Here is a 27,776-nt window from a genome sequence, read left to right as displayed (position 1 = left end):
AATGATGTTTTTTGAAAAGAATACATGATTGAATAACCCTTTGTTATTTATAGCTTTGTATAACTCACCATGACAGCAGTGTTACGCTCACTGCAAGCCCAAGGAAGAGAATCCTACCATAACCAATTCTCCCAAACATATTTTTCACCTGGCCATTGACCAGATCACATGGTTTGAATCTTCTGGGAGCCTTAGAGGCATGTGATTTACAAGAAAAGGAAAACAAATGATGTGTTAAAGAGAAAAAGGGGGGTGTTTAAAAGTTTTTACATCAAGGGATATGAGAAGCAGAGCCAGAGAGAAACAAAATGAAAAAGTGCAGAATCACAGAGAAGAAGAGGAACAGAAAAGGGAAATGGATGACATCTCAAGATCATCTGGGTTGACCAGCTTTGTTGGGTGTGGCAACCTGCTATGACAATGCTTGAATGTCTTCAGAAGGAAGAAAAATGATTGGTGGGTACATACAAGCAAAGCACACTCTGTTGTAGGAGTATGCCCATACACACTCCATTCTAGGAGTTTACATTCCAGGAGTGTGCCAAAGCCCACTAAATTCTAGGAGTGTGTAGGAGTGTGCCAAAGCAGACCCTGTTATAGGAGTGTTCTTTGAAGCACATTCTGTGATTGGAGTGTTCCTTGAAGCACACTCTGTTATTGGAGTGTTCTTTGAAGCACATTCTGTTATTGGAGTGTTCCTTGAAGCACATTCTGTTATTGGAGTGTTCCTTGAAGCACACTCTGTTATTGGAGTGTTCCTTGAAGCACAATCTGTTATTGAAGCTGTATAATTGGTGCCGGAAAACAGAAGATTGTTGTATGGTATGGCTTTCTCTTCATCTTGGCCAGGATGATCACAAGCATGGTGATGACAGTTGAGCATTCAGTTCTGTTGCGCTCATTATAGTCACCTACACTGACAGCATGTTTGGCTGGGATGAATTCATCCCAGTTTAACTGGGATGCACTCAACCAATCTAAAACAGATTTACTTTGTGCACAGAGGGAAACTTGTTGAGCACAGAGATTTCTGTTGACTCAACTTCACTTGAAGTTGGGCCCCCCTCCGTGCGCGCCACCAGCTCCCCCTGAAAAACTATCCACACACGGGGGGTGCTGCTTTGCGGTGACAGGTGGCCGGGTTGAGACACTCCAGCCATCCAGAGGAATCAATCCTCTCAACGACCAGTATAGACCGGTCATCAAGAGGATACATCTTTCTCAATGACTGGCATTCCGGTCATCAAGAGGACACATCCCTCTCAATTACTGGAATAGACCGGTCATTGAGAGGAATCAATTCCCAGGCCAGCCCATGGGGAGGTTTTTAGATGAGTTTGGTTTGAGGCTAACTTAACACAAGTCCCCCCTGGTGGGAGGCTTGGTGTGGCTGGCCAAAAAGCGGCCCCTCCCGCAGGGAGAGACTTGCATGTAATGTTGAAATTTTGGCTGGGAAAGAAGCCACAAATGGCTGGAGGGAAAATATTAAGCCTCAGCCAGCCTCCCCCTCAGGTCCTGTGGACCTTCCCCGGAGCCAAATTACACTTCTCAATCTCAGCTTTCAAATGGTGCTGGTCTCATCTCCCCAATCCTTATCATTTTTGCTGTACTAATGTTTTAAAAATAAAATAAAAAACACAAAGGAATGTAAGCCAAGGAATTACAACCATAATGCCTTGTGCATATTGGATTCACAAGCCTGTAGATATCTGCAGATCCTACACCTCTACACAGCGGTTCCACATCGCCGCCAATCCGGCCAAAGTTCGGCCGTCAATTTGACGGTTCCCCCCCAGCCAGTGTTGACCGTTCGCATGCCGGCCTCCCGTCAACCGTCAAGCGGACCGCCGAACTTGGCGGCACCCCCGCCAATGCGCAAGCGGACAACCCGCTGGCAAAAGTAAGGGCACATCAACCCGTCCGGCAACACGCCGTCCAACCCAAGCCCCCCTACAAAAGCGGTCAGGGCTGCTTGCCGACCGTTCGACCACCATTCAACCACACACCACCGGCAGCTTGCCGGCCGAACTCTCAGGATAGCTCACAGGCACTTTCAGTTTTGTTTTAACGGCCACCAGGGCTCTTTTTTTGTATTTTTTTGTATTTTATTGCATTTTTAAATGTTTTTTTTTTATATCGTTTTTTTTTTTTATCTTTTATCATTTTTTTTTTAGCTTTTCTTTTTCGGAATACATGCTAGGGAGGGAAGGAGAGATAGTGAAAAGGGAGAGATATCGCGGAATACTTGGTAAATGTTTAAAATCAGTGGCGTTTTGAACGAGCCGATTTCCCTTTCAAAAGACAAAAGAGCAAGATTAGCCTTGCAGCTTTTTGTGTGGTCTAAGAAAACAAAAGCAGCTGCGATTTGCTAAAGAGAGCGACAAGGGCAGATGATTATGCTTACAAAAATTTGAATCCTTTGCTCCAGAATGGGTTGGAATTCCGCTTGATAGTCAACCTGCCGATGATTTCTCTGTCCCAATCAAACTTGACGAAATAAAAGTTATCATTAAAGCTATTGATTGAGACTCGCTCCGTCATCCTGAACTTTGCACTGCTCTGCTTCGACTGCTTCAGATCCGCCCGGAAGATCGCCCCAATCCCTGATCCATCGTGGGTGTTGAGGAAGAGCAATAGTTGGGGGAACAAGGCTTGGAAGGAGCCGAGCGAGGTGCGGAGCTCAATGGATGGAGGATGTGATGTGGAGGTGGGCGTGCTGTGGATGAGGTGTGGGCCGGGCAAGGAGGAGGCAGGCGCAGAGGGACACATCTGAGGATGTGGGTTGGTGAGGGTGGGGAGATGGAGGGTGGCGGTGATCCGATGAGCGGACTTAGAGAAAATGAGGCGGGTGGATGGGCGAGGGCCGAGGATGACGTGTCCCTCTGATGGGCGGACTTTGTCTTGGCCCCCTCTGCCCTTTTTTTTGGGTTAGCCTGGAGGCCAGCACAAGCGCGTTTGTCGGCAAACCAACCCCAGGCAAGTTATGTTAAACTTGCCTGAAGTCAAGTGCCGGCTGTATGACTGTTAATTCGGCTGGCAGTTTGACGGCTGACGGGAGGCCGACAGGTGGGCGGTCAATCAGGCGGGTCTTTTGTCTTTGACGGCAGTTTCAACGGGCAAAACCTTAATCCGCGCAACTGCCGTGTAGCCACCCAATTGTTGCAGATAGGATATTCAATTGTGCATATTATCAGAAAATCCAAAATTGGATCTTCAGTGCAATGGAATATCCTCCAGGATTCCTTTGACCTCCAAAATGGATTCCTTCAATCAGTTTTGGAGTTCATGCCACAAAAACTTGGGGGAGGGTGCCCATCAGTACTACCAAGAAAACTGTCAATTCAGTTTTTTCTTGTACATATTTTGGTGAATTTTAAAATGTGTTTTTGTGTTTTTAGGATTGAAAATCCTTCCTTTGTCTGCCAGATTTCTGACATTAGGTGTATAAGCCTCTCCTACGGAGGGCCCTCCGGGCAGGGTCCCCCGGACGCTCCGTTCGAGAGGCTTAGTCAAGCTAGGGTTTGAGGCGCGCGATGATGGGTTTGAATGGGCGGTCCGGTTGGGTTCCCCAGGGATGAGTGTGAGCACAGTGTGGGGACCCGGCCGGTGGGGGGATGCGGCGCGGGGGCACGGATGCTGGGCGGGGTAGACTGGAAGGACCCTCTGGGCTGGCGGGATCTCGATCCGAGAGGATGCGCCGATTGCTGGCGAAGCCTGTGTGAGGCGCATCAAGGTTCGTGGCTGTCCGTCTCCCCCAAGCGGATGACACCGCTCTCGATTGGAGCCGGTCGTGATATCGGCTGGCTTGGGATAGGGCTGGCCGAGTGATGCGAGCTCGGGAGGCCCAAGGAAAACCCAGAGTGGTTGGAGCTAGGAGTAGGATGGTTCCTGTGATGTTCGCCAAGCAGAAGCTCCTCCTGCGCCCTGCTGGCTTAGTTTCTCCCATGGTTGTCTGCTGGCTAGTTTGCTCCGGCTGTCGGGTAATGATGATGCAATAGTCTGGGGTTATGTTGACAGGCGGGTGAACCTTGTTGCAGTTTGGCTGGCTGTATGCAGGTGTCGGTCAGCTGGTACCCGCTCGCCCGATCAGCAGCCAGCTCCACAGTCAGCAGCCAGCCTTTTCTCCAGCCAACAACACCCTCCCTCGATCGATCGAGAGCCTCACTCGAAAGACTAACACCACTTCAACAGATAAATGCCCCAGGAGGAACAACCAGCCCAGCGATGACCAGCAGCCACCAGCCACGCACCTACTACACCCTGCTCGACATCCCCCAGGATGCAAGCCCCAAGGAGATCGAGAAAGCCTACAAGCGCCAGGTCAGCAGCACCCACCACTGGGCAGCCCCCCACCCAAACTAACAGCAACTGCCCCCACTCCCACCCGCAGGCGCTCATCCACCACCCCGATCGGAACCCCAACGACTCGCAGACGCAGTCGACCAACAAGTTCCAGAAACTGGCCGAGGCATACGAAGTCCTCAGAGACCGTCTGAGTACTCCTAACCCCCATCCACTGACTGCCAGACGCTGACATCTCTGTCTTGGTGTCCAGCGGCCAAGCGGCGCAAGTACGATCTGAAGGTGGCCAGCACCATCGCCCTCCACTCCTCCGCCACCGACTACCCGCCCCGCCCCGCCAGCCAGCAGTCCAACACCCGCCCCGCCAACCACCAGCCCAAGCGCTCCTCCACCTTCGACCTCTTCGCCTACCCCGGCGAGGCCCCCAGACACGTGCCCCCGCCCAGCCGTCGCCCCCCCTCCGTCGTCCCCGCCGGCCCACCCCGCTCAGCTGCCCCCTCCGTCCACGACCCGATGTCCTCCTCTTCTTCCGCCAAGAACCCCGCCCTCCGCCAGCCCCTCCGCCACACCTCCCCCCATCACCACCAGCCCGCCGCTCCCACACCACACCAGCATAAACCGTTCACCCAGAAAATCAACCTCAAAGACCTCGACTCGCTCGACTTCATCCTCACCATGGGTCTCCACCCACAAACCCAACCCCCCAGCCGACCCAACAACAACAACAACAACAACAACAACAACAACAACAACAACATCCCTTCTTCGTCCAGAGCCCAGGCTCGCCCCGCCCCTCAAGGCCCCACCTGCTCCACCACCGCCCCTTTCCACCCCGGCCACGCCCGAGACATGTCCAGCTCGGCCCCCGACCCGTACCTGACCTTCGAGCGCGCCTGGGGCCAGAGTCTGGACGGGCTGGTCGACGGGCTCGGCGCCCGGGAGCCCGCGCGGCGCGCCGCCGCCCGCAAGTCCCACACCGAGCCCATCCTCCTCGACCCCGCCTGCCCCGTCCACCGCTCGGCCACCGTCCGCAGCGCCGACGCGGCCGACCACCCCGGCCGCGCCCCGCGCCCCGGACGCCCCCGCTCCGCCGGCGGGCCCCCCGAGATGTGGTGTGCTAGTCCCACGGCCGACGACAGAGCCTACGGCCCCCCATCCCGCCGCGCCTCCCACGCCTTCCTCCATCCTCCGCCCCCGCACGACCCGCCGCGCTTGTTCCGCTACCCGTCCCCCGGCCCCCCGCGCCGTCCTTCCATCCCAGCCCCCCGGCCCGCCGACGCCCCCCGTCACCATCGGCCCAGAGCCGCAACCCTCGTCCCCGAGTATCCCCCCGGTCCAAGCGGCCCAAAGCAGAACGGACTCGGCAGCGCCTTCAAGGAGGTCATCATCCGCTTCGAGCGCCAACACGACGGCTCCACCAGCCTCAGTCGCGAGGTCAAGTCCCGCACCGTCGACCTCGACGGCACCGTCCACGACCGCTACCGCCGCCAACGCGCCGCCGCCGTCATCTAAAACCCCTCCCCTTTCGCTCTCTTTGCTGCCCCGTTTAATATCCCCTCTGCTGTACTCCTTGGCGCCGTTCGGTGTGGTGCTTTCACATACATGCATCCTGAAGCGCGTCGCGATCCAATCTATCCATGCTCACTCACGCTTCCCTCACAAGGGCCCTGGCACAGCCTGGGCTGGCCTCCGAAGCAGGCACTTGGTGGCCCCAACCTGCGCTGAGAGATCCCAATCTTGCAAAGGTCATGCTGCGCAGTCCTATCATCCTTGTCCCATGACCGTTCAAAGGATTTTCGGGGTTGCTTGGGCTGTGTGACCTGGCCATGGAGGTATGGTTGTTCAATTCAAGTACACTGGGCCCAGGCTCGCTGAGCTCTGGCTAAGATGCCTCGGCCGCTCGAGCGCCTGCATCCACTCCTAATTTCGCAAGGACAAGCGCTCAGCTGTCTTGGCCGTCCAGGGCTCCTCAGCAGAGGCGGGCTAGTTCTTGCTGGGCGGAAGGGCGGAAGGAGAAACGGGCGTCACCAGCCCCGAAAGGCCAGCCTCTCAGGCAAGATGTACGTCGTAAGAACTGGCTACAGAGATCCCCTCTGGGCCTCCGTTTGAGGGGCTTCATAGTTCGGCTAGCACACCTCCCGTGCTGGACAGCCCGTTGCACTCCCACTTGCACCAACCCTGCGCTTGTCCGGCTTGCTCTCAGGGCGCACTACCGCCATCCGCCGCAACGCTGCCGGAACACTGCAGCTCGTCCCATCGCCTATGTGGGCTGGGCAACTCGGCATCATCATGATCAGTGTTACCCTTTTCACCATTCATGTCGTTGAGCTTGAGAGACACAACATGGGAAAAATGGGCAGACGGAGGAGGCTGAGATGAAACACATGTGGGCGCTGAGCTCTCAGAGTGCAGGGACACAGTGGGGAGGGGAAGAGCTGAATCCTTGGAATTAACACCAGCGGTTGGAAGCCACTGTCCAGGCAAATGATGAGCCGCGGCCGCCTGCCTTCAGCACCCGGCTCGGATGCCCGGGCTGGATTGTGCCTGCTGCCAAGGAGAGGAGAGACGAGTGTAGGTGGGGCAAGGGAGACAGACAGAGGCCGGACGTCTGTAAAGAGCCAGCCATTTTGTATTCGAAGTCCGTACTGGAGGACACTTTGAGTCTCTGATTGAGAGCTCTCCCCGCTTCACATGGCGGCGGGAAGCCAAAGGCTTGCGGCTTCGGCACTCCCTTTTTGGCCACACACGCGTGCATTCGATCCGGCAATCGGGCCACCAGAGGGCGCTGTGTGGTCTCACTCAGAAGATGCCGGCCAGATCTGCGGTCCAGGGTTGGCAACACATAACAGCAACAGGTCCAACTCTTTAGCTTCGTCAAATCGGCCAGTCTTCCCACAGGAGACCCTCAATGTAGATCTGATGGGTCTGGTGCCGGTTGAGACTTAAAAAATCCAAATAGTTATGCCTTGCACCAGGAAAAAACAATGATCACTTGTCTGCAGGTGACACAGCAAAGTACAAAGGGGCCTTTTTACTATTTCATGTCACTTGTAGTCAAGTGATCATTGTGTTTAATTGTGTATACAAGATTTTGTTTGCAGTTAGAATGAAATCACTATTATGCCTAACAAACACATACATATCATTTATGGCGTGAATATTTCATGGAGACAGAAAGGAAAGGAAAGTACTCCCCAGACACAACAGTGGAGAATTTGCTCACAAGATTGTGGTTGAATTTTTGAAATCCAGGGGAATACAAGCCCGGTGTAGTTTGCCATGCCACCATTCCCAGGATGGGGTTGTGGAATGCTGCAATCAAGCAGTATCAGCGATGAGCTTCAGCAAGCTTCCCCAGTGGTTTTAGCGCTTTGCTTTTCTGAGTGGGCATCATGGGTTTTGAGCCGGCTACCAAACAAGACATGCGGCCAGCGGACTCCTTAAAACGCTCTTTTTGGGGGGAAGCCTCGCTCTTAGCACTGCAGACCTCACAAAGTGAGGAAGGTACTGCACGCCCCAAAAGCTGTGGAATGCAGGGAGAAAAGCTTGTCCGTATCCGCAATCCAAAAGACCGTGCATGCGGGCCAAAACATCTGATGCATTCAGGTACAGCTGCAGGACGCAAAACAAGACTTGAGTCAAATACTGGCCACCAGGAATCCATGGAGAGAATATGTATCCCTGAGCACCAAAGGTGAGCTGCTAATTTATCTCCTATAAGCAAATGATTAGACACCTATGTAGAAAAAGTCACAGAACATATCAAATTGACCACCAAGACCAACTTACTGTTGGTAAGAGAAACCTGTGAGTGACAAAGATTCAAACCAAGCAAAAAGAGACCAAAGGCACAGAGCCAATAGTGCCATTGTATCACAGATCACACAGCTTCTCTTTTATGTTGTCTCACTTAAAAGGCCCATAGGTTGTGAGGTTAACAAAACCCAACTCAGTAAGGACACTCATTTCTACCTAAATAACTAGAGAAAGAAGACAAATCATTAGTTGCTATGATTTGCAGCAGACCACGTAGTGGATTACACATGAAAATTGTTTCTTTCTCTTATTTATTTACTACCTAGAATACAGCCTAAAGACTTCTCTTAGGTACTTGTGCTTCTCATCTACATCAGGGCTATGTCTCAGCAACAGGTTGTTAAAATTAAAGTCTAACAAAATATAAATCTTAGTTTGTTAAATTCTTTCAGCTTTGTGCAGGTTGAGGGGAAGGATTTCAAGGAGACTCTTGCACCAACCGCAACCTTTGCATCCATGAGTTTGCTGCTGAACCTGAAAATTGCTAATGAATGGCCAGTTTACTTCTTTGATTTCATAGCATCCTACCTAAACTCGGATATTGATGAGGAAATTTGGATCCACACTCCTTTTACATTTCCCAAAGCGCACTCCTGTTACATTTCTAGCTGGTATTTCAAAACAATAAAAGAAGAAACTGATGAACAAAATTCACCTCCACCTTTCCTCAAATTCTAATCCCACTTTCATCATCCATGATGCTCCTGGCAGCAGATCTGGATTTATTGTTCTGCAGCTATGGCATCCTGTTCATGACTCACAGAGTGGGCAACATCCTGGGAGGGCCAGTTTCTTCAGCAATTGTTTCTCTGACTCAAAAAGCTCCACACCACTGTAGTGGTCTTCCCATTAAAGGTCCATGACTCCATTCTCTGGATCAATATGCTTTGTGGCTATCTTTTTCCTGAGAGGCGGAATGCTTGCAGCGGTGGGCAGACATGTTATTCCAAATTCCATTGGTTTTTTTTTGTAAATTTGAATTTTACACTCAAAATTTGAATTTATCAGCCAGATTAAACCCCCAGGACCCAGGGCTTTGTATTTACAAAATCAAGTTGTGCAAAAAGTATCACATGTTTATTGAGTGAAAAAAACTAGTTACAGATAGCTACTATTTTTTTTTTCATAATCAATGATTACAACTCATTTACTCAATAACATTTTGGGGTGTTAGCGGGGTTGATGAGTCAGCTCTGGAGGCTTTCTTATGGTGTTGGTTTCCCTGCAGACATGAAAGCTTTTATGTAATCCGGGGTGTGACTTGAGACTTGAGTGGCGGAGGCTGCGGACGGCAGGAGGATGCGGACTGCGTGGAGGATCCGAGAGTTGGCGAAGCCCGAGGGCCGGTGGACGCACCACCCACCACCACACACAACCAGGACCGGACCGAGAAGAAAATGCGAGCAGGATTAGGCCGAGCACTGCGTCTACGAGGCCCGTCATTTCAGCCCAGTCGACGAGGATATGTCGGCCAGCTGATCACGCCGAGCAGCTCGGAGATCTCGGTGCCGAGGGAACGGACGGCATACGAGTACAAGGCGTTGGACGAGCCGGACCCCCAGCTCGACGGCCTCGGATACCCCCGCGTGCCTTCGTATTCTCGCCAGTGGAGGAACGCTTATGCTAAGTGGGACGACCCGCAAGAACGATGCAACCTCGACGAGCCCGTCCGTCCCCTCCTCCCCCCTTACTCTTATCGGAAACTAATGTATGCATGTGATGATAGTTGCATGCGGAGGAAGAGATGATGGGCATCTGGGCCCCCGACGTTCACCGCATCTCCGTCTCCTCGGCCCTAGTCAATCTGGCGGTGGCGTTCACAGGCTTGGGCCTCGTCCTGGCCACCGCCGCCTCCCTGGCCCCCTCCTCTCCCGTCGTCAGTCTTGCCTCCCCCCTCAATTTTAGCCGTCCCCACTGATCTTTTGAACGGCCCCGACGCTATCAAAGGTCCCACGAACCTTTCCGTTCGACGGCTTGACCAAAGAACTCGGCGGCCCCGGCCAAGGCGTACGCATCGCACCCCTCCTCTCTCCCCCAAAAAACTCTGTACCTGATGTGTTTTCCCCCCGGTGGTGTGTTGTCGCGTATGTAGGTCAAGCAGGCCTCGCCTAGCGCCGAAGAATCCGACTGATCCCGCCCGACTGTTGCTGTACAACCTAGCCCTTGTAAAGAACCTCTCCTCCCTCTCTCCGCCTCGCTTGTGCGATGGTTTGAGACGATGATAATTGATGAGGAGCAAACCAACAAGCGCGAGAGCAAAGTGCCCGTGCCTCCAAAAAGAGGGCTACAACCTCCCCCCCCCTCTCCATTCCTCTAACTTGACACAAGTCCCACCGGGTGGGAGGCTCGCTGTGGCTGGCCGCGAAGCGGCCCCTCCCGCAGGGAGGGACTTGTGCGTAATGTCGAAATTTTGGATGGGAAAGAAATCACAAATGGCTGGAGGGAACCTCAGCCAGCCTCCCCCTCAGGTCCTGTGGACCTGCCCCAGAGCCAAAAGATACTTCTGGACCTCAGCTTTCTTTTGGCACTTGTCTCATCTCCTCAATCCAAACCATTTGCACTGTACTAATGTTTTAAAAATAAAAATAAACATGAAGAAATGTAAACTAAGGATGCACAACCATCATGTCTGGTGGATCCTGGATCCGCAAACCCGCAGATCCTACACATGTAGTATTGCATTTTGTTGCAGATAGGAAATTCAATTGTGCAAATTTTGGGTGAGGGTGCGCATCAGCACTCCAATGAAACTGTCCATTCCGTTTTTTTGTACATATTGTGTTTTGAAAAAAGCTTGGACACTTTTCCAAAATCAGTTCTGCACCGGAAAGTTCAAAAGTTACACTTTTGGGGTCTGGGAGGCACTGGTAGCTGGATATGAGTAGAATCTGTGAGTGACCCCCATTTTTGGCTTACATCAAGTGAAGTTGGTGTTTTTGTGATGGAGGGGGGGATTACCCAAATGTCCAACAATTATTCAAAACACAATATTTTACTGATTTTTAAATAATTATTTAGTGATTTTGGGGTTGAATATCCTTCCTTTCCCTGCCAGACTTCAGACATTTGGTGTAAGCCTCTCCTGCGGAGAGCCCTCTGGGCGGGGTCCCCCGGACCCTCTGTTCAAGAGGCTTAATTAAGCCAGCCCATTCCTCACCTAGAGACAAGACTCCTCTCTGCTCCAGATACAACTCTCTTCAGAAATAGATGTTAAGTATGTCACTCAGGTAGCTTCCTTGTCATCTGTTTCACACATGTATTTTCCAATTCACACACATGTTACACATTGTATGTAGGCTACCTGAGGCAGCAGGCATGAAAGTAACTTTCATCATCCTTCCACAAACCTTGAACACCAATCCACACTGTGCCTGCTGCTCTCAGGTGGGTTATTTCTTTATTTTTTTTCTCTCCTTTATTTCCTGTTTTCTCTCAGTCTAATATGCAATCTCATCATCCTTCCACAAACCTCAAACATCATCTCGTACTGTGCCTGCTGTTCTCAGCTCTCAGCTTGCTCTTGCTCATCAATAGACAGAAAGAAAACAAAACAAAACACATGATGAAGGAGAGAAAAGATTGAAGAAAATAGAAAACAGATATTCCACAGGAATCAGCTGCCAAGAGGGTGTTGTCTGAGTCTCTCAAAAAGCTCCTGTGTAAGTGACTTATTGAGAATATTGGGAAATGAATCACCTATTGGCACCCAGGTGATGTCTGTCTTCTTTTGATAGAGAGCTTTGTTAGTAACATGGAATTCCCTATCTGTGTGATGTGCTCTCTTGTTAAGTCATTTGTCACTATTTATACTTCTGATTGATTATTGCAAAACAAATTTCCCCTGAACTTCTTGACACAATATCCTTGAGCAGAGTTTGTACCCATAGAACTGGTGATGTTGCAATCCCAAGCACCATGTACTCAGCCTCAAAAGTTGATGCTACCACTCTTGCCAGTCTTCAGGACGCCCATATGATGGGAAAAACTAAGAAGGCCAGAAAATTCCCATAGGTAGACTTCAAATGCTCCCCACCCCAACGTGTCACAAAAGCACTTCAGCACAGAAACATACCAAGTTGGTTGCAGATTCAAACTTGGTCCTTCAAGTGCACCAATTAATTCACCAAATGGTGGACTCCTTTTCAATGTGCCAGACCCAGAGCAGCCAAAAAATCCACTGCAAAATAAAAGTCTGGTCTGTTCCTGACAGCCATGTAGCTGGGTGACATTACCATGTACAAGAATTCCTTAGAGAAGGAAGGCTCCCCATCCTGCTCAGAATTGTTGTCAATGTTAGCAGGCAAAGGGTTTCTCACCTTTCTCACCTCATCCCAATGTGTGTCCAAGATTTCATTGACCAGTTTCTTCTGGATCAAGATCAAGGTGTCTGGCACTTTATATCTTTTCCTGGATTGTATGCTCTTCTTCTTCTTTATTGTTACTTAAAATTCCTATATTGTTAGGTTTTGTGCTTTCTCATACTTGTTCCACTCAATCACTCATCCAAACTACCTCACTTATTCTCTCAGCTTGCAATCATTTCCATGATCTTGTATCTTGGTTTTTTTTCTCACATACTTATATATCTATAATCTACTTAGGGTTAGTTGTTTCTTTCTTCATTAGAGATGTCACTGGGTACCCATTGATGGGTAGGTGGGTACCCGTCCAAGGGTGCAGGTGTCCAGAAAACCGGAAATTACCAGCAGGTACCCGCCCTGGAAGCAGCTGGCAGCCAATGGGCCAAGCAAGGAGGACAAGCAGGTTATGGAGATCCCTCCGGCAATGCTTTTTGGCTGGGGACACCCTTTCAGCCCCCACCTCAATATCCAACCCAAGCCCCCACCACTACCTTCTCAAAATCAGTCTATTCACCCTGTATGCAGGCCTTAACTTGGGTGATAGGTAGTGGAAATGGTTGTAGCCACACTTTATTTTTGAGCCCAAGGTGGTGCCTCAGCCTCCAAGGGGCTGCAACTGGCAGTGGATGGATTTTGAGGAGGCTTGGGTCAGATACAAGTTTCTTCCCCTTCCTGTCTGATCAGCCTGTTTCAGCTCCCTCTTGAAGCATCCCAACAAGTCTCAGGATTGCCGGGGCTACTTGAGCCATCCAAGGACTAGGGGAAATCCCCTTCAGTTTCAGCCTTAGAGCTAGCACAGCTGGCCTAAAGTCTGCCTTTTCTACTCTTTATACCTAAAGTACTTTATATATTTTTCACCTTAAGAGCTATCCTTATTTTGACTTCATATTCTGTTTCCCCATGCAATCTTAACCCTAGTTACAACTAACCATTTCTTTGTAACTCTACTCCTTCCCTGAGTTCTTGAGTTGTGGAGCGCATGCGCAGTTGTGATGTGTAAGTGCTACCAAGTGCGTCAACCACATGTACAATATATGTAATTACATAAGCAAACTGTGAAAATTTTCAAATTCAGGATTCCCCATGCATCAGGATGATCTACAGACTTCAGCACACCAGAAACACACCCCAGATAACCCAGGATCACCACCATTAAAGAGATTACCACACTCCCAGTATACCTACTGTCACAGGCACCTAGGATATTGAAAGTAAGTAAATTCTTCTCTGAACCTTGCTTATCCAAAGTGAAAATGTGTTGCTATTGAATCTCCATCTCCTGTTTCTTTAAACTCTTTCAATCATAGAAGATCAAAAGGTTATCTCTGGTTAAGACCTATAAACCCAGAGCAGAGCAGTAACCCTAATTCTGAATCCCGCCAACTTTTGTTGTGAGTGGAGGCTGTTGCACTCTCTTGGCCTGGAACAGCTGGCATCCAACTTTTCCAGGTTGAGAATAGCCTAGATCATATTTAAAGATTTAAAGTCTTGGCCTGATCTTTTCTCTTCTCTCTCTCTTTCTCTCTCTCACTGTTTGTATTTCTTTATCCCAAGAAATCCAAGCAGTTTCCACCTCTTTTCTTTGTGTCCTGATGTCACATAAGAGAAACAGGCTCACAATCCGCCCCACCTGGACCTTACCCAGAACACCTGAGAAACCAAGCTCCACCCTTCCAAATTCTGCCAACCAAACCTGTTTCACCAAAAAATAAGTGCAAGTACCCATGGGTACCTGCCTTTTGCACCTGGGTTCAGGTGTCCAAAATCCTGGAAATTTGAGGTGGGTGCCCGGGTGCAAAGTGGCATCTCTATTCTTCATGGTGCTTTAATCTAAATCTCTCAGTAACTTCTGTCACTTTTCTAGTTCTGGTCTTATATTTATTAGCAATCCAGTCATAGGTTCAATAGATTGTGCCAAAGCACACTCTGTAATATGAGTCCATTGATACCCCTATGGTTGATAGTTGGATGTATGGATTTCTGCTCCAGTCACCAGTACACATGGTCAAAATGCCCATTGTTGTTTGGTAAACTGTTAGGAGCACCAACTGGGTTAAATAGCATAAATCACGTCTTTGAAAATATTTAATTAATCAAGTATAAGGGAAGCTTGCCTCCAGGAATTTCTGTTTTGATTAACTTTTCATATGACAGCAATTAAAATTGCTAGAATGGGATGCTTCTGTTGATAAATCTGGAGTAGGAGCAGCCAATTGAAGATTTTGTATATGGAATTTGAATACTGGCAACATATTTGAATAAGCTTCCTGGCCATAGCGTTACGGTCACCAACTGTTCATTCCATCCAAAAGAACCAATGATTGCAAGTGGTGACATTATGGAGCTCCTACAGTGTCAGACCTTGGGCAGTGCGGTGATTTTAAAGTGCTGTGCAGCTTCTCTCAAGGTGGTATGTAAATCTTGAGTTGAAAAAGGATCTAAGAAATGGATAGCATAGGTGGGGGTGGGATGGTTTGAGAAAGCAAGGGGGATGGATACCCTTGGCAGAAGTGAGTGGATGAGAATTAAGGAAATAAGGTATGACAAACAGTTTTGGAGAGGTGCAGAAGGGAAGAACAAGGTTCCAAAAATAAATATGGTGGTATTTGAGGGTCAGAAGTCAGAAAAGGGATCAGGGAATAGGATCAAAACTCAGAACACTCCCTTTGGAGGGGAGGCAGAACTCAAAAAATCAGTATCAGGATAGTTTCATTATGTATCAAAAGAATTGATGGCATCCTCCTTGGATCATGATGGAATTGCATTGGGTGTCCAATTTCAGACAGAAATTATACTCAGGGTTTGGGAGTGGTTTGTGAGCAACCCTTGTGTCTGATGCACATCCGCTACTAAGACAACAAGACATACAGACACAGTCAAAAAACCAAATAACAACCATGCAACACTCCAAAACCAAAAAAAAAAAAATGTGCATGAACATCCCAATGAAGCAACAGTCTCCTGACACAATGAAGTATCCATGCAGACAGTATTAAAAAGGGAACTGAGGAACAAAAACAGTGTTGGAGAAAGAGTTTAATGTGATTTAAAACCAGAATTGGTTGAGTTAGTGGCTAAATCAGGAGTTGCAGCCGTCCAAAAGTTGGCTACATCAAAACTGGCCAACCAAAAAACGGTTGTAAGTCGGTTTTAGCAGAGAGGTCGCTCTGCAACCAGGGCTGCCCGCCCCCCTGCAGAAGAGGGGCTTCCACAAGTTCAGGGTTTTGGGTATATCACACATGCTTTGGGCTTGGGCGAGTGCCCAGCGGGCTTGGGCTTTTCACCTCCAAACTTGTGCATGTGCCCAGAAAGGCTTCATGCACTATATACTCCACTCCAGCTGGCCAGCACAGACAGGTCATAGGGCACACTCCCTCAATGGCCTTTCATTAATTGCAGCCAATAAAAAAAATACTGATGAGAAAGAAACCGGCAGGTACTACTCAGGGTGTAAATGGGTTGGGCCAACCCAAAACCAACCCAGGACCCAAGGGGTCCAAGTTGGGTTTGGGCATGTTTTGGGAGAAACTCGCATGAAACCAACCCAACTAATAAAATTGTTGGGTTGGGTTAGGGCAGCCTATTTTCTAATTGGGTCAGCCTGTGACCCAACTATGACACCTCCAATACTCAAGTTGGGGGTTTTTGGCACCTAATAGGTTGGGTTGACCCAATGGTGCAACAAATGCAATACATGTATTGTATAGGCATATACATTGTATTGTATTTATTTTTGAATACAAAATGTCTTGGCGTATTTGTATTGCATTGGTCACCCAATACAATACAATACAATACATTTCAAAAAAAATGTATTGACCGTGCCAATCCACAAAATATTACATTTGGGAAGGGCAATACATTATGCAAAAAATACATTGTATTGTATTGGATAAAAAATACAATACAAATACAATATACATGCTATACAAAACAATACAATACATGCCATATACAAATACATGTATAGTATTTGTTGCAACATTGGTTGACCCAAGACCCAAACCAACCCAACCAACCCATTTACACCAACGGTGGGCCGCTACGCTGCGCTAGAAATCAGCTAACTGTCAATTACAGCGGCGCAGCTGGCAGCAGGATTTTCCAAACTCCCTGAATTGTGCAGTCCTGATTGACTGATTCCTCAGGGAGGCTTATGGTTCAATCCACGCAAGGCAAGCAGTTGAATGCTGCAAAACAGACCATGTTAGCTGAACTGTCCTCAAAATGGAATTTTGGCTCTGCATCTTGTAACCAGGATGTCCTGACTCCCTGATGCAATGGTCCTGCTGGACCATTTTGATCAGGGAGGCTCCTAGAATATTCTCACCAGTTTAAGTGGTTCAATGCTGCAGAAAGGGCTGCGTAATCTGCTATTAGCTCATTTTTTGGTGTAGCGTAGCGGCCCACCGTTGTTTACACCCTGAGGTACCACTGGTACCTGCACCTGGTTCCATTTTGGCATTCTCTAGTCCAGGTTAGCTAACCTAGGTTTAGCCAGGATGAACTTGACAGAGAGCTCCATTTGGAGCTAGCAGGGTCCAAATCTAGCACCCAGTAATCCTGGGACCAAGATGCATAGGCATCAATCTCACATGCATGAATTTTATGCATTATACTGCCAAAGACATAATATGCTACAAAAATGCTGCACATAGGAGCTACATGTATGTGCATAACACAAAAGATTCACTTGAGCTAATTGTAGCAAGAGTAATCCAAGCTAGTTAGTCCACACCAATCTAGCCACCAATGTGGATGCTCTCTGAGATCCTCTAACATACAAATGATAGGCCCCGTTTGGCAGGGTGAGGGCAGTAACCAAGAACAGAAATTCTTGCAAAATGCTGGAAAATAACACCAAAACTGTGACTTGATCATGGGGGTTTCAAATACGATGCAGGTCCCAGTTCAGGAAACCCAATTCAGGAAGACAAATTTCTTGCAACAAGAATTTTCCATCTAGTTTTGCATGTTTTTTGCGCAAAATTAGGTTCCAGTCTTCAGTTTCTCTTGCAGGAGTGCTGATTTCCTGAATTGGGTGTTTCTGAAAAAGGGCCTGCACCATGTTTGAAACCCCCTATGTAATTTGCCCATATTATGGCAAGGTGTGAATTGCATGCACTTTTGCAAGTCATTGTTGAAGTTTATTCTTGAACAACCAAGTCAAGTTTTACCACATCCCCAGGCCTACTTATTTATTTATATACAAGGCAATAGCCCCCAAATTTGGGGCTCCAGGGGGTGTGAGGTAATAAATCCGTTGAGTCTGCCCAAACGGACTTAGGGACAGGCCATAGATTGAAACTTGAAGAGTTCAAGGTTCTGTTCATGACCAGGTGGAGTAAAAGTGTGGTTAATACAAAAGCAGAGCATTGACGCCGGCGTTACTCACATGACAGATATTTGTACTGATTTATTTGGCCCCCAGAGGCCATTTCTTTGTTCTGTTCAAGGAAGCACCAACATGCAAAAGTACTTGCAAGTTGCACCCAGCCAAGTTTGAACCCCCTCCCCCCCCAATACTCTATATATTGCTGCCAAACAAAGCCATAATATTTGAATGTTTGCTTTGGACATAATTTTGAGATCACTAGTATAGTATGAAATCAATCCATGCCAAGTATTTCCAAGAGTTTGTGTCACTTCTGGAAAAAGTCACTCAACTGCTGCCAGTTGACATGCGCAAACACAAAGGAAGCTAGTTGGGGATAGTTCTCAAATTTTGTTTCAACTAAGCTTTGATGTGCAGTGATGCCCAAAACACTATCACAGAATTGTGAATTTGGGTGGATGGTATTCTGGAGCATCTTGCTGGTCAACAGTTGGCAGTTGAGTAACTTTCTCTCACAGTGTGCAGGGATTCTGAGGGAGGTACACTGTGTATGTTTGAACCAAAGAGGGCTTTGGTATCTATTGGAAAAGGAATTCTGGACAGCCTAGGCTAGCTGTACATAGCGATTGAGATTATCATTTACATTCACAACTCATCGTCGACTATTATCAAACCAACCGACTGAGCTACAGGCACTGTTGTTGAAAGTTGGTCGGATGGAGCAGAAGTCGGATCAGGATTATCTAGTTTGTCTTCGGAGGGGTTTTGGGCTTGTTCCTGCTCGTCATTCTCGGGGTCATCTTCGTCGTTTTGGTTAGGTTGTTTGAAGACCATTCCTTCAGCAATCGGCGCCGCACCCAACTTCTTTCTCTTCTTTTTCGGATCGTTTTCTGTCTCTGAACCAGAACCGTCAGATCCCGAGTCTCCCGATTGCTCTTCTCCGGCTTGATTGGCTTTCTTTGGTCGCCCTTGATCATCCAATTTCTGCGACTTCTTCTTCCGCAAGTCTTTCTTCTTTTGTCTCTTTAGTCGGTTCTTATTTGTTTTGGCTTCGACTTGCTGCTTGATTTCGGCTTGTTTGCTCTCGAACTCGGCCTTCAATCGTTCCTGTCAATTATGTGTTTTTTCAATGCCGAGGACCATGTGAATCATTTGGGTGAGAATTGATCGAAACTCAAGCAAGTTCTGCATCTGAATCAATGTCGAGATTGATTCCTACCTTTTCTTCATTTTCATCCATCAATCGCAGTCGTTCATATTCTCTCCTACGACTTTGCTTATACACATGGAATTCACCCGACCCAGCCCCAGCTGAACTACCTTGCACATTCTACTAATTCATGAAAAAAGAAATTAATTCGGCAAAGATCACAGCCTTTATCTTTTATTGATTATTTTTTTACGAATGCGAGACTGAATTCCTCTGATGGATTGAAAAGTCAAAATCAACTCACCTTCATCATTTCTCGTGGTGGTCGGATTGACTTTTCTCTGGGTGCTTTAGGCAAATGAATCTCGCGTGCTGGGTTCTAGATGAGGGAGTCATGAAACAAACGGATTCACTTCGGTCGATTAGTGCGACAGTTTTTTGGTCAACTATTCCTTCTACATAGTTCATGAAATTCGGAAGGTGAAATGATTAACCTGTAAAAGTCTAGCCACCTCTACCCTCTGCTTTTCCAACGGAGTAGGTGCATGTTTGTTGGCTGGTAGGAGTTCTGGATCAAGCTTTGGTTTCCTGGTTGGATTGGTACCATTTGAATTCGCGTTTCTTCCAGTTTGCTCTCCCCTGTTGGTGTGTGTGGATAAACGCGGTTCAGTTCAATTGGAAAATGGTTTTGGTTGGCGGTGTCCGTTGGGGGAGGGGCTGGTCACGGTTTGAAAGGTTGACTTACATGCTAGTGATCGAGTATGTGGTTTTTGTTGTGACTCAGGGGACTCCAGTGACAATTGGTATGGTTCAATGCTGTGTTGCCTCGGCTACGGCTTTAGAGCTCCGACCCGGGGCCTTGGATCCGGATCTTACCCCGGATCTCAATCTGGTAACTAGCCTGAACGCCGGACTACCGAATCCCCACACAGACACCGATCTGGCCTATGACCTGTAAATGTAACCGATTCATGGTTACATAGCTCAAAATGGAGAATAACCGAAGGTAGGAGAAAATAAGAAAGCTGGTTCCTCCAATTTCAAACCCGAGTGCAGCTCGATTGGAAAATTACACACGATAGAAAAGAGGAGGCAAAAAAACGTCGACAACTGCAGGATTTGAACCTACGCGGGAAATCCCAATTGATGACGAGTCTAGACGATTCGAGTCAATCGCCTTAACCACTCGGCCAAATTGTCTTCTTCCGGCATGACGCCTAATAACACGTATACATACCTGAGCCTCTCCGAGGAGGCGCGAAGCGTCTCCGAAAGGGACGGGAGGGTGCTGAAACCCTGCAAGCACGGGTGGGACTTGTGGCAAGTTCGTGGTTTCTGGTGGCTTCAATGGTTGGTTTTCAATTTCTTTTAGAAGATGAACAAGGGAGTATAAGCCGCTGGCCTGGGACTAAACATTCAAGAGACGTGAAAAACAAAGGAGCCCTTGCGGGCGAGAAGAGATGCACATGTGTGTAGGATAACGATGGTCGCAAAAACGAGGCAAGACAAGTGCAAAAAAGATACCAGGCAAGACCCAAGAAGAAAGAAGCGGAGAGAATTGGAGAAAGTCCACTAAGAGTCCCTGATCCCATGTTGGGAGTATTTGGTCTTCGGGAAGAAAACCTCCCGGACGCTCCTCAAGAGCTGCGAGTCAGGCGTGTCGCCCGTCGCGTCGAAGATCTCGACGCCTCCCAAGCCGTACTTCTGGGCGAACGAAGCTTTCTCTCTGAGCGAGGAGGAGTCGTCGTAGCTGATCAGGTTCTTGGTGGCCGGATTAAACAGGAAAGGCTAGTGAGGCAGTATCGGATGAGAGAGCAAGCTGGATGAGTATTGACAAGAACAGATGGCTATGGAAGAAGAAGAGGAGGATTCTCACAGTGTGGGTGCAGTTGTCGTAATGGCGTTGGTAGCCGCCCAAGCCCTGCTTCTGGTTGCGCGAAAGCTTGCCCGTCTCGGACAGTTCCTTGAACAGCCAGGACCCGCCGGCGACGTTGGGGGTTCCACAGACATCGACGCCGGTGGCCTCGCCGGCGGTTTGGCCCGCGGGCGGGGTGGTCATCTCGCGTGGCTGGAAGAGCTGGCTGGTGAGGCCAGGCGTGTCTGCGAAGTGGCTCGGGACGATCTTGCTCCGCTTCAGCGTGTAGCCGTACCCGTATGCTGGCATCCCCAGTAAGATCTGGTGGGCGGGCACCCCCGTGCTCTTCCATTGCTTGATCGCTTGCGCCACCGAGTATCGCTGCGTCCGCTCCGAGCAACTCGAGTACAACGGCGCATTCGGCCCGGCTACCTTGGAGAGACTGGGCACATACACATCGTAGGCCTGTGTCCCATTCCACATCATCATTCTCAGCTCAAGTGTCTCTCTTCCTCTGTGGTTCTCCATTCGCTGCCCGTTGAGAGAGTATAGACATACCATGATTGTGAAGAAGTTCACGACTTTCGCATATGCACTGACGTCTTTCAGGTAGTTCTTCCCGTCTGAAGACATGAATCCCTTCATCGACACGGCCGCCGAGAGCCGGAACTCCGTGCCCATCTTCGCGCGCAAAAGTGTCAGGAAGCGGAGGAAGTTCTCCGAGTCGTTCTTGTTCAGCGCGTTACATCCGATGCCTTGGACGTTTGGATACTCCCAATCTGTTAGATCAACCACGACCAATGTCAAGACGGTTAGTGGAAAGGCGATTAAAACGTTTGGATTGGTTATGTAAAGAGAATGGAAACTTTCCAAGGTCGATCCCGTTGAGGCCGTACTTCTTGACAGCACGCGCGATCGTCTCGACAAAACTGGTCCTGTTTCTGTGGTTTCCGACCAAGTAACTGAAAGACCGACTACCCGTCCATCCGCCGATACTCTTTTGATGTAGGGAGAGAAAGTTCGCCGGATTGGATGGGTACGAGCGTGAATATTTTGATAGATCGGAAAGATTGTTATTGTTAGAGGGAAATGAGTACTATGACCCACCAAAGAAATGGAGACACCGTGGGCCTTCGCGGCCTTGATGACTTGGATCATATTCTCTTCCGTGTCTATGAGCAAGTCGGCTTCGGGTGTGGCGGCCGGAACAGCGACGAAGTACTGAAGATGGTTGTACATCTTCCAGGGAATCTGCTCTACCGGGAGAAACTTGGCATTGTAACCCTGTTCAAAGAGCCAACTGAGAGAATAAATACTGTGCAGACCAGTCGGGAGGGGATGAGAGGAGAGGAGAGAGAGCTGGTCCGGGACGCTCTTACGGGATAGTACACCGACACTATCGGCGTTGGGCTGGCATAGCTGCCGCCTCTTTTCGACGGGCAGCTCGTGGTGTTGGCCAAGGCTTGGGTCTCGCCAGTGGCCTTCAGGAGGAGAATAAGGAGCACAGAAGGGAGCCAGAATGAAGGAAGTGAAGAGGATCTCATGTCGGAAGAGAATCTTTGGTAGTGAGGGTAAGACTTGGAACGTAGGGGGGACGGGGCGATTGGGGGAAGAGATGGGGGAAGGCAGTTGGTGGGAGCTTCAGCTGGGGGATGCGACAGCGCTCCTCTTATAAAGTGTGGGAAAGCTCCGCAGTACGTCGACTGAGTCGTGCTGCAACGGGTGCATAAAGGCAGCCTGAAAGGGTGGTGCTATGCAGCGAGAGACGGGGACAAATATTGGCAATCGTGACTTGCGCATTCCGTCTGAGGAAGGCCAAGGAGGCTGGAAACTCATTCGTAGAAACCGACTGAAAAACTATTCTACGGCCCGCAAGTATCTCTCTCTACACACAACTTCGACGGTACACACAAAGAAGCGGAAGCAAACCTGCAGGCCGCGAAAGCCCGGTCGGTGCCGTTGCCCATATCTCCCGCTGACTCGCCTCAGCGAGACCACGGTCTGGGTACCAAGAGGTCTCGAAACATATGCATGCCCCTAGCTTAACTAAGCCTCTCGAACGGAGGGTCTGGGGGACCCCGCCCGGAGGGCTCTCCGTAGGAGAGCTTATGAATAATGTCTGCAGGCTGGCAGACAAAGGAAGGATTTTCAATCCTAAAAACACAAAAACAAAATTTAAAATTCACCAAAATATGTACAAGAAAAACTGAATAGACAGTTTTCTTGGCAGTGCTGATGGGCACCCTCCCCCAAGTTTTTGAGGCATAAACTCCAAAACTGATTGAAGGAATCCGTTTTGGAGGTCAAAGGAATCCTGGAGGATATTCCATTGCACTGAAGATCCAATTTTGGATTTTCTGATAATATGCACAATTGAATATCCTATCTGCAACAATTGGGTGGCTACAGGTGTAGGATCTGCAGATATCTGCAGGCTTGTGAATCCAATATCCACAAGGCATGATGGTTGTAATTCCTTGGTTTACATTTCTTTGTGTTTTTTTATTTTTAAAACATTAGTACAGAAAAAATGATAAGGATTGAGGAGATGAGACCAGCGCCATTTGAAAGCTGAGATTGAGAAGTGTAATTTGGCTCTGGGGCAGGTCCACAGGAGCTGAGGGGGAGGCTGGGTGATGCTAAGTATTTTTCCTCCAGCCATTCATGATTTCTTTCTCAGCCAAAATTTTGACTTTGTGCACAAGTCCCTCCCTGCGGGAGGGGCCGCTTCGCGGCCAGCCACAGCGAGCCTCCCACCAGGGGGGACTTGTGTCAAGTTAGTGCATGCCCCGACCCGGATGATTGCACGGCCCTGGATATGTGCGTTGTCCATAGCTGCCAGGCGTATCCAAAGAAAGGAGCGAGCAAAGATCGGCCTTTGTTGGTGGATGCGATCGGCGGTCTCCAGGTATAGGAGATCGGCATAGGAGGCGGTCTTGTCATCTTGGCTTCTTCTGCCCGTCATAGACAAAAAGGCGCCCGCTTTGCCCGGACAACTCTTCAGTTCTCGATTGCCCGTTGGCACGGAAGCAGGTCCACTCTGAGCGACCGGCCCTTTCCTCTCATGGCCCATTTGGCCCCAGGTTGTGCGATGTTTGGATTTCCTATAAGCTGTCGCTTCATCAAGAAATCCAAATGTTTACATAAATACATATGTACACTTGAAGCTTGAAGCTGGGTCTGGAGAAAGGTACATAAATACATACTCTCGTTGCCTGGCTGCGTACATATATGGATGACGAGCCTAGCATCAGCATCCATGCTCATGGCCCAGTAACCACGACATTGTGTGTGTGTGTGTGTGTGTGTGTGTGTGTGTGTGTGTGTGTGTAAGGTGCTTGATGTTTGGTGAGCGTAAAACTGAGGATGGAGCTCAGGAGTCTTCTATTGGTGTCTCATTCCCTCATGATCCACTCGGTCGATGTCCAGCTGAAGGAGTGGGCATGCAGCTTTGGTAAAATTGTAAAAACCCCGGGGAAGGAAGAAAAGGTACCACCCGACTACACGATCGTAGCGGGCATCAACTCTCCCCCGGAGAGGTATAACACCAGGCCATAACAAAAATCAACTGTTGCTGTTGTTTGGTAGACAATATTTCTTGGTAAAACCGTCAAGGGCATCCCTCCCCATTTTTTCTCCCGGTCCATCTATTTTTCAAGAGATATGTAGCACTGCGACTAACGAGTTTTTGGGTATGTATCGCCATCGGGCTGAGCGATCCCCGGCTCAATGGCCAGTGTTCACGGGCTATCGAGCTTCGCGACTTCTTGGATGGCCTCGCCCAGCTTGGCGACCAGCCATTAAGCCAACATGTCGCGCAACCCATGGCCAGTATTCACTTCGCGTTGAGCCAGGTGGTTACCTAGCTCAGTGGCCAATGCTACGGGGATAGTGACATGAGAGTTTGCCCAGTCCAACAGCCAACATGCATTGGCCATTGACCTGAGGGTTACCCTTCGGTGTGGCTGCCCAGCTGAAGGTGCTGATTGCTGGACAACGGGTTAGCATTGTCTCAGCAAGGAGCTGAGCCCATCAGCCGTAAGTGCTTATGTGCAAATAGTAACATGACTAGGGTGTCACCTGGCATCCAGTTGTCCTTTATTTTTTCCACGTGTCGATTAGTTCATATTTCTCAAACTGTAATATTTCTCAAACCCTAGCAAATTCAATTAAAATAATTCCATCCATTCACCTCAGCAATAAACTCGCATTGGTTGGATAGAAAACTCAAATTCACGAGGAATGGTCGGTTCACTAGCTCTCGTTTTTCTCGGTTTACAGGTGCTCTCTATCGTCGTAAACGCGGCCAGCAAGTCTACCGAAACATCTACTCTTCATCGTAACATGGATCCCCGCTCCCCACAAGGCACAACCAAACCATCTGGAAGTAATCAGAAAAGGCCTCCTTCGCCTGATCCGCGACCCAGCACGACTGAGGGTGGGACTCCAATAAATCCACCCAGTAACGGGAAACCGGTCCCATTTGGTTTCGGTTCTAAAGTTACCGGTGGTGGAAATGCCGCGCCACAAACCCCAAGGGATACAGCGGAGCTACAAGCCTGGCTCACCGATAAGGTTCCCCGCGTGATTTTAATTCGTAAAACTTACGACTTCACCCTTCCCTCTCGAAACATAACCGCCCCCGGTTGGTATGTCCAAAAATTTCTTGATTAGTTTCCCTCTGAGTTTTCGTTCTAACGCCTCTCGTTTTGAATGGTTACATTTCACTGCTTTTTATAGCCGTCCATGGAAACCTTGCTCTAACGGGCTTCAAGTACAAGTAGCAAGGAATTTCAGTAAGTTTTCTACAGTTCCGGCGATCAACTGAAGGTAGAATTCCAGCTAACTGGTCTCACTGATTTAGATGACTGGTGTAGCAAAGAAAAACCACTTGCCGGTAATTTACAAGTACGCATGGGTATAAAAACGCAACCTTTTAAGCTTACACCATTGATAACCATTGTTCCACCCAGGTTTCACTCCAAGCTTCTGGCTTGGAGCCTATAAAAGTGGCAAGCCACAAGACTTTATTGGGTGTCGGCGCAACAGCAATTATCAAAGGAAAAGGGTAAGTGTCATGGCCAATTTACAAGGCTTCTCATCTGCATAGATGGCTAATTTGATCGTGTGTTTTATTCCAACAGGCTGGCCCTGAATAAGGTCCAAAATGTTATAATACAGGTTTGTATGTCCCGTCCAATCTCTATGATCTAGCATTCACTGAAGAAGTTGTGATCTCACTTGACCAGAATGTTCACATTACTTGGCTCAATCCATCGGTAGTCAGTATTTTTTTCTCTCTGTATTTAAATGCAAGTTCGTTAAACCCTCGGCCCTTCTAACTGTAATCGTCAGGTCTGGGGAGGTGATGCGTTATCATTCAATGGCGCAAGTAATGTGATTCATTTTGTTTCTCTAATAATCATTAACAACCCATTCTCACATGTATTTTCTTTGTGTGTAGATATGGATTGACCATTGCTCCTTCAGCAACATAGGTCGTCAAATGATTGTCAGTGGCGGAAAATCAAGTGCTACCGAGGCCAATACGGGTATCACAATATCCAATAATCTCTTTTCGGGCAAAACTAAATGGTCTTCAAAGTGTAACGAGTGAGTGGACTCAACTTGGCTATTATTGCAATTGAATTCAATCCTGAATGTTTTTTAAAATTTTAACACTGACAATTGGGTGAGTTATTAGCCGACATTACTGGAATGCACTATTCTCAGGACCAAATGATCAAATCACAATGGCTCGCAAGTTGGGTTCTAGTCTGATTTTCTTCTTTTCTCTATCAATACAACACAACAGAAAAACCCATCAGATTGAGTAATGAAAAAGTGTCTGACAAATGATGTGACGATCCTCAATCAGTTGTATTGATTCAACCTCAGGAAGAAGTCCACGAACCGGAGGTTCAGGGAATCCAAAGGTCCTACTGCATTAGTGAGTCCTTTTCAATGAAAGGGCTTAGGCCAATTTCTACACCCTCAAAAATTCTCACAAGACGTTTAATCTTTCGCAGCTATAACAACCTACACACCAATATTGTGTAAGATTCTTCTCCACATTTTCCCTTTTTTTCTTTCAGATCAAATCTAGCAAGTTCCTATGAAAACTCTGGCTCACGAAGAAAGACAATTTTTACCCCAAAAAGAGGCGAGACAATCCAAGTGGGTCAAGGAAGCAATGTGTTGGCAGAAGGCAACGTTTTCAAGAATGTTAAAATCCAAAACAACAGTGATTTAAAAACAAAAGATGGTGGAAAGTCTTTTATACCCTTCAGAAATGAAGATTCTAATCTCTGCACAGCAGCTCTTGGCAGACCTTGTGTCAGTAATCTCATGATTCAGTCATCAAATTACAACTTTGCTGTAGACACCCAAGCCTTGAATAGTTTTAGAGTAAGTCTTTTTAATTGAAAATCAAATAGAATCCACACTCAAATTAGCGGCTAAATGATTGAAAAAATAGGGGCGAACAGAGGTTACTCAAGCTCAAGCTTTACCAGCTGCAAGCATACAAAATGGAGTGCCAGGCTCATGTGGTGTTGGTCATGTCTAAATTTATGCAAATTGTGATTATTTCTATATTTATCTGTGATGATTTGTCATGCATTTATACAACAGTTGTACTCCTAAACCTGAAAAACCCATGAAAAATCATCCAACTGCTCTGGTATGATAAAAAGATTTAGAAAAAAATCGCATTAATCCATCATTTAAAGTTTTGACATTATCTCTCACAAAGCTGTTTTTAAGATGTGAGCAAATGAAGGTGATGTGACAGGCACGTTGAAGATTGTGACCATTTAGCTTTTCCTTCCCAAAGGTACCCGCCCACGGACACAAGGTACCCGCAAAGAGGTACCTGGTGACAATGTTGTAACCGCTCTGCTGCGCTCAAAAAAGCGGTCATTTAGCGCAGCGCAGCGCTCACACCGCTACATCCCA

The 27,776-nt window shown here is 48.2% G+C and overlaps 5 protein-coding genes across 5 annotated transcripts; 3 read left to right on the top strand and 2 right to left on the bottom strand.

The window, feature by feature from the left end:
* Nucleotides 1-4,224: 4,224 nt before the first annotated feature.
* On the top strand, nt 4,225-10,249 carry PtA15_6A730 (uncharacterized protein; the record flags this gene model as incomplete). Its single annotated transcript, XM_053170467.1, has 9 exons — nt 4,225-4,320; nt 4,391-4,490; nt 4,556-4,817; nt 5,076-5,736; nt 6,762-6,873; nt 9,385-9,785; nt 9,845-9,994; nt 10,066-10,125; nt 10,211-10,249. 9 exons carry the CDS (start codon nt 4,225-4,227, stop codon nt 10,247-10,249), a joined length of 1,881 nt encoding a protein of 626 aa, XP_053021655.1.
* Nucleotides 10,250-18,459: 8,210 nt separating this feature from the next.
* Nucleotides 18,460-19,571, bottom strand: PtA15_6A729 (uncharacterized protein; the record flags this gene model as incomplete). The annotated part of the gene is made up of 5 exons (XM_053170465.1): nt 18,460-18,921; nt 19,034-19,144; nt 19,269-19,343; nt 19,459-19,488; nt 19,569-19,571. The coding sequence occupies 5 exons, from the start codon at nt 19,569-19,571 to the stop codon at nt 18,460-18,462; spliced, it is 681 nt and encodes a 226-aa protein (XP_053021654.1).
* Nucleotides 19,572-19,769: 198 nt separating this feature from the next.
* On the top strand, nt 19,770-20,146 carry PtA15_6A728 (uncharacterized protein; the record flags this gene model as incomplete). Its single annotated transcript, XM_053170464.1, has 2 exons — nt 19,770-19,918; nt 20,047-20,146. The coding sequence occupies 2 exons, from the start codon at nt 19,770-19,772 to the stop codon at nt 20,144-20,146; spliced, it is 249 nt and encodes an 82-aa protein (XP_053021653.1).
* A 390-nt stretch (nt 20,147-20,536) lies between these two features.
* Nucleotides 20,537-22,363, bottom strand: PtA15_6A727 (uncharacterized protein; the record flags this gene model as incomplete). The annotated part of the gene is made up of 6 exons (XM_053170463.1): nt 20,537-20,752; nt 20,841-21,284; nt 21,378-21,598; nt 21,654-21,816; nt 21,927-22,103; nt 22,199-22,363. 6 exons carry the CDS (start codon nt 22,361-22,363, stop codon nt 20,537-20,539), a joined length of 1,386 nt encoding a protein of 461 aa, XP_053021652.1.
* Nucleotides 22,364-25,061: 2,698 nt separating this feature from the next.
* On the top strand, nt 25,062-26,854 carry PtA15_6A726 (uncharacterized protein; the record flags this gene model as incomplete). The annotated part of the gene is made up of 9 exons (XM_053170462.1): nt 25,062-25,464; nt 25,761-25,887; nt 25,964-26,000; nt 26,069-26,101; nt 26,175-26,216; nt 26,284-26,432; nt 26,524-26,583; nt 26,718-26,769; nt 26,849-26,854. 9 exons carry the CDS (start codon nt 25,062-25,064, stop codon nt 26,852-26,854), a joined length of 909 nt encoding a protein of 302 aa, XP_053021651.1.
* Nucleotides 26,855-27,776: the final 922 nt, after the last annotated feature.

This window comes from Puccinia triticina, chromosome 6A (assembly GCF_026914185.1).
Source record: "Puccinia triticina chromosome 6A, complete sequence".
NCBI lineage: Eukaryota > Fungi > Basidiomycota > Pucciniomycetes > Pucciniales > Pucciniaceae > Puccinia > Puccinia triticina.
The sequence above is the reverse complement of the archived record's forward strand: the minus strand, read 5'-3'. Positions and strand labels throughout refer to the sequence as shown.